The sequence below is a fragment of the Ziziphus jujuba genome, chromosome 5 (genome assembly GCF_031755915.1).
Source record: "Ziziphus jujuba cultivar Dongzao chromosome 5, ASM3175591v1".
NCBI classification, from domain to species: Eukaryota; Viridiplantae; Streptophyta; class Magnoliopsida; order Rosales; family Rhamnaceae; genus Ziziphus; species Ziziphus jujuba.
The window spans coordinates 11,528,832-11,539,937 of NC_083383.1; the positions used below are offsets into that span (position 1 = coordinate 11,528,832).

Consider the following 11,106-nt stretch of genomic DNA (forward strand, 5'->3'; position numbering starts at 1 on the left):
ATTCTTGTTGACCCGACCCGAAAAGCTCGCGGTGCGACCCATTTGGTGAAACTAAATTTTGGAGAAAAAAATTGGGGCTCTGTGATGGAAGCGGAGGTCTCGGACCGATAGGCCCGAGACCGTAGCCCACCACTGAGCCCGATGGGGGTGCGGAGGCAGTGCCCCCGCGGTATGGACCTGTTCAATTTTAGGGTTTCTTCTGTACTATATATATTTAGTTTTCGGCTGTAATTAGGGTTAGAAGGTATCGCGCAGTCAGGCTCACCTTTTGTACCAATCTTTCGATATTGGATTTGTTCTCCCTGCCCGTGGTTTTTCCCATCAAGGGTTTCCACGTTAATTTGTGTTTGTTCTTCGCTTTCTTTGTTTCCGTTGCTAATTGTTTTTCTCCCAATTCCGTAACAGATACACATCCATTATGCCATCGGATGTAGGTGATGGGCTGAACATATCTTGTATTGCATATGGGTTGCGACATATACCATAGACTATGCTTGACAAATTCAGAAGCAAGTAAGCACCAACAGAGTGAAGGATACCGTGCCAACGTGGGACATTTGTATGTGTGCTTCGGATCTAGTGTTACTCCCTTGAATAGTATGTTTACACATTGCTTTTATGCTTGTCTTAAAGTCATGAGCTATTTGGAACGTGCATATAAACTAGACCTAACTGGAAAGAGGGATGTTGGATTGATCTTAGCATAAAGTTGTGCTTTAGGCCACCAACAAATGAAAAAGTTCACATAGAATGCATATGTTAATAAAGCTGAGCGAAGATCCTGAAAGTAAGATAAGGATAAGAAGTCTTAGAAAGCGAATGCTTCACGAGGCAAGACATGCCATCGGGTATATGCTTGTTCAGCGTTGTGAGCTTTGATGGCTGTGAGGATATATTGATTGGGGAGTGTGTTGGCAAAATACCATGAATGCTGAGAAGCAATGAGAAAGTCTATGGGACTCGAATAGGTGAAAGGCATGTTGACTTTGATTTGAAAGTCTAGACATATGGCGCCTCCTGCCCTTCCATTTTCTTTTCATACTCGTTTAAGAGTTCCTTGTAAACTATATAATATTTTTTCAATTGAATTTAGAGGCAACGTGTCTTGAACTCCAGGCTCCTACTTCGTGTATAAGTATAAAGGGCTTACGATTAATAACTCACGTAACACCTATAATGTGGCCCTTCCAATGGTGACAGACCAAATAAGTTTATAATCAATTGCTGTTTTAAAAGCTTCTAGTTCATATATCCTTGTCTTTATTTAAAATGGAAGGAATTCAGTTTATAGTTTATGTCTTAAATATATAATAAACTCAATTAATAATGTTATGTTCTTTTTTTTATTTTTATTTTTAAATAACAAAGTAATAAACCAAGGTAAATATATTTCATCCTAAAATTTTAGTATCAGTTTTAGTTTAATATATATAAATAAATGTAGTATTTACCAAAAAAAAAAATGTAGTGGTTTTAGTTAATTTTTCTTTAATTTGGCTTAATGTGCTTCTTTTTCTTTTTTTTTTTTTTTTTTGGGTTATGTGGTTTTACATACCTTTATTAGGTCTTGCTAGTTAAAAATGTTCATCTAATAATTAGTCTAAAAATTAAATTTACTTATAAACAATTTTTCTTCAATAATTACATAAAAAATTTGTTAAAATATTAATAATAATTAAAAGAGCAAACTTGTCTAGAATTTTTTTACCAATTTTCTTTATATCATTTCTTTACAAGTTGTATCATTTTTTTTTCTTGATAATTTTTTTTTTTTGATGAATTTTTTTTCTTGATAATTATATTGTTTTTCAGAGCGGTTTGTTCTTTTTAATATAATAAAGTATTATTTTAATATAATAAAGTGTTATTCATTTTATATCTTGAATTATTATTATTATTATATTATAAATGAGCAATACATACATGTATATTTTTTTCCATTTACGTTATGGCCCCAAAGTTGAGTGTCCTGGCACACTCTTTTTATACACAAAAAGAACTCTTTTTATACACATAAAAAGCCAAGGAAGGAGTCTTATAATCTGACAAAAAGAAACTTCAAACTCCATTTCACCCAAAAAAAAAAAAAATTAAAAGAGAAGAAAAATCAAAGTCCATACTTCACATGGTAATTATATGATCGGTATATTAATTATGATTAGTATTATTCTTAAAATCTTTAAACTTAAAAATTTGCGATAATATTTTAATATTGCTCCCACGTGTGGGATAGCGAAGTGATGGAGCTGGTGTACAAGTGTACATGTCAGGAGGGCTGGCCGTACGTGGCAGTGAATGGCGAACACATTCATTATTGGGTCTAACAGGTTAATCTCATGTTAATATACTTTGCCAATTAACTTTTAAAATCTTATTGGATTTTTACTAATATAAACTTGTTAGGTTTTATTTGGCGAACTAAAATGGTATGGATTTATATCATGTTACCAAGTTATATGAAATTTTAACATTTTTTTCCTTTCATTTTGGGCAAACTCCTTGATTATCAACTAATAAAGGAAGGTGATATTAGAAAACCACCTTTTTTTTCTTTTTTTCTTTACAAGTATGAAAGTTCTGCATATAACTAAAAGGATTACTATGTATAACACAAAAAGTTCTGCATATAATTAGAAGGATTACCATATATAACATAAAATTTCTCCAGGTGTTCCATCTAATCAAGTCTCTTTATCTTAGAAGTACAAAGAATGACAATCCTCATGCGATTTAAAATTTTAAAAATTTATTGATAATTGGAATATATTTGTAAATCAAATCGATTTATCCAAATTATATTTAAAATAGACCTCATAATATATGCATGAGTACTTTTTGTTTGGCCACAAATAAATGGGGCACACTTAAAATCTTCCAAGTGGCTTACTCTATCTTTTTGTGTATAGAAATCACTAAATTCCAATTATTGCAATCAATTTTCTCAAAAGTAGAATTCTTTACTACTATTAGTGTCAAGTTTATCCTAATTAGATCCTGTTTAGCATAACTTTTACTTTTATTTTTGTTTCCCCCTTTCTTTTTCTAAAAGTACTTTTTGAAAATATCCATTTTTATTGATTTTGATTAGAAAAATTTCTAAAAGTTAAAAGTACTTTTTAAAAATATTTTAAAAACTTAAAAATTACTTTTTACTTATTAAAAGCTTTGGCAAATAAGGTCTTAGGCACAAAGATTTGAACATAATATGTACAAAATACGAATAATAACGAGTACATATAAGATTTGACCCAAAAAAAAAAATATGCACATATAAGACCGGTCACATAAAAATACTCGAAACCTTTAAAGTCGACATAGGTTTGCACATAAGAAATGTACAAAATATGAATAACAAGAAATCGGTTATAGGAAAACGCTCTAAAAATTTAATTTTTTTTAAGTAGATAAAGGGTTCAGGATTTGAAATCTCCCAATCCAATGCGATATTATACATAGTAGGAACATACATGGTACTGGGAAGATCTTGGACGTTAATTATGATTCTGATAAAAGCCAAGGCGAGGTCGTCTATCAAATGGAGGGTGACAGCCCATCGTGACCATTCAATCATTATACTTTTCATATAATTGAGCAAGCTTTTCGTATAAAAAGTCTCCCTATCCGCTATCAAAAACCGGATGACATTGTCCATTTTAGCAATATATATATATATATATGTATGTACAATTTCGAGAGATTTATAATAGGGATTTATAATGAGGTATTTTACAGCTATAAATCAGCAATGCACTAATGTTGGAGAAACTAACAACATAAAATAGTCGTGATGCAGATAGTCTTGCCAGGTTAGTCAAATCAACTACAAGGCTGAGAAGGATCCGACCCAAGATTACCATAGCTAATAGCTAATCTTGTTTAAAACGTTTTGCCTCCCCTACCCTGTTAATTTTCTTTTACTTCCTAATTTTTTTTTTTAATTTTTGAGTATATATTTAAAGAACTAACCATAAAATATAAAATCTAACAAACAAAATTAAAATAATATATTTATAAACAATAATATTTACCGCATTAACTTTTATATTATTGATTTTTGTAGATGTTATATATTTCTTAATAATCATTACTTACATAAAAAAAAAATATATGGATATAAAATAATAAAAATAATATAGTACACCTTCAAGTCAAAATCACTTTTACAATTATATTGCCATATATCACAGAATTTTTTTTATTTGACAACTCAAGTGTTATTAGTCTTTTAATAAAAACATTCTTTAAAATAAATATATTACCAAAAGTTTTAAAAAGAAAAGCTTTATTTTCATGGATGCTTACTACTTTACAATTGACTTTATAGATGCAAGGTAAGCCCAACCTACATAACTCTCCAATTATCCTGCCAACAATATGTTGTAGTAGCCCAATTTTATTTCTTTTACATGTTAGAAATGGGACTGCCTTTTTGAGTAGACTCTGGGGTATTTCCATGACAACATTAGTAAATCACTCGTGTGTCATTAAAAAAATAATAATAATGGTCTAGTACATCGTGGATGGTTTAGTAAGCTACACAATGGGTATGAAAATGAAAATTGTACACTTGAACGTTATTGCTATATCAATATGATAAATTACATATCTTTGCACAAATCTAAATGATCCAAAGAGAAAAATCCCAATGGTTTTGGCTAAATTACAACTTCAAATATATAAATTATCAGAAATGGATAAAATAAAAGTCATGAAACCATCTAATATTGGAATTAACCATTTAAGACAGCTTATATGATAATGACCACCAATGATAACCTTCTATATTGAGCTCAATCAAGGCTAACACAACAAAGGCATCTGTATAGTATTATTTTTCTTTTGTCTTTTGTCCTTTTTCTTTTGTGGAGGAAATGCATAGCTTTTACACAACAAAGGCAAATCTATTGTTTTCACATAGTTCTAAACAAATATAACCTTATATATATATAGAGATCCCTAACTCTCCTGGCTAATTTTAATTCAGCGTAGAAGCAAAATGTTCATTGACTCTGGGTGGTTCGGTTTGGAGTTGAACAAACCAACGCCAAAACCAATGCCTCTCCCACACTACATGCATAGAGTCCAAAGGGATTCCTTTGGTCTCCGGTAGTAAAATTGCAACAAAAAGGGTCATGACTAAGATCCAACCGGCATAGAATAGGAATGTACCGTACTTGAAGTGGCATAGCATGGTTAAAAATGTTTGGGATAGCACAAATGTGGTAGCAAAATTGACAGCCACACTGATGCTTTGTCCCTGGGATCGAATTTTAAGAGGGAATATCTCACTTGGAATAAGCCAGCTCAAAGGCCCCCACGACCATCCAAAACCAGCAGCATAGATGCACATCAGCACTAGTACTAATATGGCATAGCCCTTGGAGATGTTCTTGGTACCAGAAACCCCTGTTGTCACAGCTAGCAAGCAAGCCACCCCAACCTGTTCCCCAAAAATAAAGGTAACAAAACTCTTATTCTTTCTTGAGGGACAAAAAGTAATTTAAGCTACATATTGTCTACAATTAGATGCATATATAGTTACCTGACAGACAAACATTTGAATCCCGCCCAATAGGAACAAGAATCTACGACCAAATCGATCAACCACGAATGTAGACACTAGGATCGAACAAAGGTTAACCACCCCCAATATGATCGCTCCTATCAAAGCAGAGTCACTTCCAAATCCTACGGATTGAAACAGGATCGGTGCATAAAATGCTATGATATTGATGCCAGTGAGCTGTTGGAAAAAGGGTATAGCAATTGCCATCACAAGGTGAGGCCGGTATTGCCTCTGGAATATGGTCACAAATGGCTCTTGATTGATGGATTTAGTGATTTCGCTGGTCTTAATAAGATCATTCAACTCTGGTTCCACATCAGTTTTTGATCCTCTGACCTTTTGTAAAGATTTCTTGGCTTGAGCTAGCTTACCACGTTCCACCAAGCTGCTAGGCGTGTCCGAAATTAGTAACGCTCCTATTGTCATGAAAGCAGCAGGAACCATAGCAAGGCCAAGCGATACACGCCAGCCCCTGCTATGCTTAGCCATGCCATAATTTATGCAATTGGCTGCCACCACGCCTATCCCTATAAAGAACTGAAAGCCCGTGTTGAATGCACCACGCCACCTGGGAGGTGCCACCTCTGAGAGGTAAACAGGAGTAGCCTATACATGATGATAAGATTTGTATGAAGAACTTAATGTCAACTTTGAAGAAACAACATTTAAGTACAAAATTAAGCAGACTTTAAAAAGAGTGACATTTCTTGTTTAGCAATGTATTGATGGAGATGAGACTTACTTGGTTGGTAAAACCGACACCAAATCCGAGCAAAATACGGCCTAATATGAGCATAGCAATGTTGGCAGCCCCGCCGTTAATAGCAGCTCCAACAAGGAAAGTGCAGCCACCTAAGATCATGATGTTCCTGCGGCCCAATAAGGCAGTGAGACGGCTAGCTCCAAGTGATGCTACTAAACCTGCTATGTAGAGCGAGGACGTGAATGCTGTCAAGACCTGGCTATCATACATGCAGTATAAGTTTGTTTTGGCTTCTTCTTTCTTCTTTAGTACGGATGGGAAAAATTTGCTTAGAAATGGTACCATTGTTGTCACACCCCCTGAAAAAACATATCAAAATTTCCTTTTTTAAAGTTAATTTTCATGTAAATTGTCAATTTCGGCATATAAACAAACAATTAATTTTCTCTTAACAAAAAAAATAAAATAAAATAAACTATAGCATATCATCGTAATTCAGTTGGTACTTTGTGTCACTGACTCACTGTAGAATTTCTTTTTCTTTTTCTTTTTTAAAAAAAAAGATAAAAGAAAATACTAAAGAATGAAAGTATGAAAATGGAAGATAACTGTAGAATTTGGAGATGAAAAATAATAATCCTTGTAATTGTAAAACGAAATTTTTTTAATTTTATCAATTAGAAAATGACAACATAAATAATTAAAAAATTTATTTCCATTGATTAGAAAATGACAAGTGAAATAATTAAATTGCATCCACTCACTAGCATTTATATGTTATCGTAGACAAATATCCCACAACAAATTGCGGAGACAGGGCCAATTATTGAAGTTTGTTATGTTATGGTGGAAATTTTAGGACAAACTAATAGTCAAAGGAGCTAGCATCATAAATGGCTATTTTTGTCCTCTCGTTGATGACATTTTTGAAAGTTTCAGTAAATGATAAATCAATTTGTTGAAATCCACAACAAACACTACAAAATTCTCAGCGACCTAAACCAACTATGATTAAAATTTAATCATATTTAATGATTGAGCAAAAATGTTGCTTAAACCGCGGAGCATAATCATTAATTATGTCTCATTTTTAAGACAAAAGGGAAAGTTTTTGTTTTATTTATTTATTTATTTACGTGGAAGCTTAAAATATATATATATATATATATATATTTTTTTTTTTTTTTTCTTTTGAGAAAATTATACTGCTCTGCTTTGTGTTCTGTCAGTATTACATGAATTTCCATTGAGGCTTACCACTTTTCCCTTCAATAGTGACTTGACTAATTAAATATAATGTTTTTGAAACAAGAAAAGGGCAAAAAATAAATAAATATAGACACAAAATGTACTGTAATGTAAATACATAATTATTTTTTGTCTCTTTTCTTTTAATTGGTTTAATTATGCTACTTAAATATACTGCTAATTAATTAACAACGTAATTACCAACTCAGTAAAACCTGAAAAGAGGAAAAAGAAAAAGATAAAAGATAAAAGAAACTGACCTGAAATTCCAATGTCATAACCAAAGATGAGGCCACTGGAAGCAGCAACGATGCACGTGATCACTACGGCCACTGTTATTTTGCCGTAAAGAGCGCTGGCTGGCCCATCAACGGCAAAAGCTCCCCCGGCCATTTTGCTTTCCTTCTTTTGCTTAACTTTCACTACCACTTTCCCTCTTGTTCTGTTTTTCTTTTTCTTGGAATCCAAACGGGATATTCTTGAGTTGATCTGATGATTGCCCAGATCATCAAATTATTGAATCAAAACAAAATAATAACCAACACTGGAAGGAAAACAGAGCATGCTCTTTTAGCACTCTATACGACAAAGATGTAAAGATGAAATTAATTAGAAAACAGATATAACTATTACCCTTAATCGAACATTATTGAAATAAAATTAATGCATAATCTTCAGCTTACAACTTGGTGGTGAAGCAGCTTCTACTCTTTGCCCTTTGAATGAACTCTGCTTCTTGTTTTTTTGTTGGGTGTTGAGCTTTTAATTCTTAACTCAGGTCGTTTTAAAAGGGGTAAACGATGGGCTACTAAAACATGGGAGAGAGATACTGACACTCTCTTTTTCTATTAGAGATGACAATTGCTGGGTATCAATTACAATGACAAAATTGTCAAACGACATAACAATTATATTTCGTTTAAGTCTGAAAATTGGGGCGGGGTTGGTTTTTTGATACATCAACTAACAGTCTCCGACGTAAAAGATGAAAAGGGGAGGAAGGTTGTTTGGTCACAAGGAGTGGCATCTCTGTACATCCACTACCTAATCTTCTTTACATGTACAACCAGCTCCATCTGCTTCACTAGTATCCCCAGCACGTGCGAACAATATTAAAATATTATCACAATTTTTTAGACATAAAGATAATACAATTGCCATGTGCGGGTTGGACTTTGGAATTTCTTATGGAACTTCTTAGCGTCAAATTATGTTACTTCTTCCTGCTGGCGTTGTATATGTTTAAAAAAGAGTGTAAAGTATTTAATTAATGTTAGAGCAGCACTTGAAGCCAAATAATAATAATAATAATAATAAAGTTGATTAAAGCAGCGCACAAGGTTAGCACACCACAGCCCGGCCAGTGAACGCTGGGTTCGTGTCTTGGGGGGAAGGGAATGCCTGGGGGCATAGCAAAAAAGAAATAAATAAATGTAATTATGTTTGAAAATTATTGATGATGGTTTTGTGCGTTCTAACTTTAAAAGTCGTCTTATTGCTTGGAGATAGTTACATCAAGCATGGCAATGTGTCAGTGTTTTATCTATATTCATGATGGTATTGTGTTAAATTTAGTCCGTCAAACCGGACGCCATTAAATTATTGTGTGTAGATAAATAAATCGGAATTTATTTATTAAATTATCGTGCATTTTATTATACAATTCCAGTCCAAATCCAACGTACTTATATATAGTGATATATAGTGGGAATATATAGTAATAGAATGATCTTGGAACGACTTTGATTATCATCTTGGATTTCGGATAAAAAGCCTTATTATAAATATATATTGTTTAAAATTCTGGATAAAAAATCAATATCCAAAAAAAAAAACAAAAATTCTGGATAAAAGCCTTCTTATTTGTGTGTTTGTGTGTGTGTGTATTAGGTTCAAATCTGATTAATGTGATAATATTATATTAATGTCTCTATGTCAACTATTGAACTTAATGGGTTTGTTTAACTTTGGATTTTATTTTTTAAAACGATATATATAAAAAAAAACAAAATCATAGGTCTTAACTATAACAAGATATTGATCTAATAATATATTGATTATATATAAATACATATACAATTTTGTATAGAAAATGATTAAGTTTATTCTACGATGATAATAAGTTAAACATTATTTTAAAAATGTCAGTTTTGTTTCAAAATAATAGATATATTTAATAAACATATTATACAAAATGTTTGTTTTTAAGTAAAACTGATTTTTTTAATATGATATATTGAATTCTCATTTTATAAAATAAATTTATCCCCTATATATATATATAGTAAAACTATATATATGTGTATATATATATATATATATATTTTTATTTATTTATTTATTTAATAGACTTTTAACTCCCTCTAAGAATGGTTGAACACCTATCACCCTATATATGCCATGCCACAATGTCGATAACAATTTACCGCATTGGGATGCATAAGACAGCAACAACTATCCTTCTACTCAAGACATGAATTATTTGTTCTCAATATGCGAAACACAAGCAAAAATGCACCAAGTACGGGCCCTACCCACAGCATATATACCCCACGTCGTACAATTATTAATGTCCACGGTCCCATAACTTTGCTATGCACCTTTGTCGTATGCATTATTTGTCATGAATGCTCGCACACACATTCCAAAAGGAATTTTTATTGGACAACACATATACATGTTTGTGACGGCAGCTTGGTTTGTATGCCAAATGTGCATGTCTCATAGGAATGACAATGGAGCAAGACGACGGGGTTGGTTTTGGAAATCCCATTTCAATCTTTGTGTGAAATTGCATGTCCCATCCCCAAACAAATACCTGCCCATGACGAGTCAAACTGAAGATGGGGATTCCCCAGACTGGGAGTCCGATGGGGATCAAAATTCCCTGTCCGACATCGCTGTTACAATGTTTTGTTCGTCTTACACATTACTTTTGCAAACAGAATGTAAGAAAAAAAAAAATATATATATATATATATATATATACACACACATGAAAAAGAAGATCGAGTAATGTGAACACAGCTCCTAAAAAATAGTGGGGAAGGAGAAGTAGATATAAAAAAATTGTACAAAAAAAAGTACAAATATCCAAATATTTGAATTCACAAAATTCACAATTTATCTCAGCAAATTCACACTTTCAATTTTCAAATGTTACAAAATACTTAGTAGAATGGGGTGAGAGAGAGAGAGAGAGAGAGAGATAGACCGAGAGACTTGCAGAGTGCTCGAATGGTCGCCACGCTGATTGACTGGTCGTGATGACGATGGTCGATGGTTGGTGATGATTGATTTGGACAAGGTGGACTAGAGCCGTCAAGTGGTATTTCGTTTGCATTTTGGAAATTTGGGGCCTGTAGAGAAGAATTGAAATCAAGTTTAGGTGGTTTGGAAAAGACAATACTTACCCCCTTACCAGTATAGAGGTACATCTCCTTACTTCCATGTGGCACACTATCACATGTCAATTTAAATTTTATAATCAATTAAAATTAACTTGTATCCCCACATATTTTATAAATTATTTAATTATTAATTATTATATATTATGGGACCAACCACAAAATACATATAATAAATAAAA

At 32.5% G+C, this 11,106-nt stretch overlaps 1 protein-coding gene across 6 annotated transcripts; it reads right to left on the reverse strand.

The window, feature by feature from the left end:
• Positions 1 to 4,547: 4,547 nt before the first annotated feature.
• On the reverse strand, positions 4,548 to 8,724 carry LOC107420835 (sugar transport protein 5). Of its 6 annotated transcripts, none has more exons than XM_048476621.2 (5): positions 8,204 to 8,724; positions 7,778 to 8,006; positions 6,309 to 6,628; positions 5,543 to 6,172; positions 4,548 to 5,440 (listed from the first exon to the last, which is right to left on the reverse strand). In XM_048476621.2, exons 2-5 carry the CDS (start codon positions 7,908 to 7,910, stop codon positions 4,976 to 4,978), a joined length of 1,548 nt encoding a protein of 515 aa, XP_048332578.2. In that variant the 5' UTR covers positions 7,911 to 8,006; positions 8,204 to 8,724; the 3' UTR covers positions 4,548 to 4,975. The 6 variants fall into 6 exon arrangements, with proteins under 6 accessions (XP_048332578.2, XP_048332577.2, XP_048332574.2 ...); XM_048476620.2 differs by having other exon boundaries at positions 7,778 to 8,061; positions 8,201 to 8,724; XM_048476617.2 differs by having other exon boundaries at positions 7,778 to 8,095; positions 8,201 to 8,724.
• Positions 8,725 to 11,106: the final 2,382 nt, after the last annotated feature.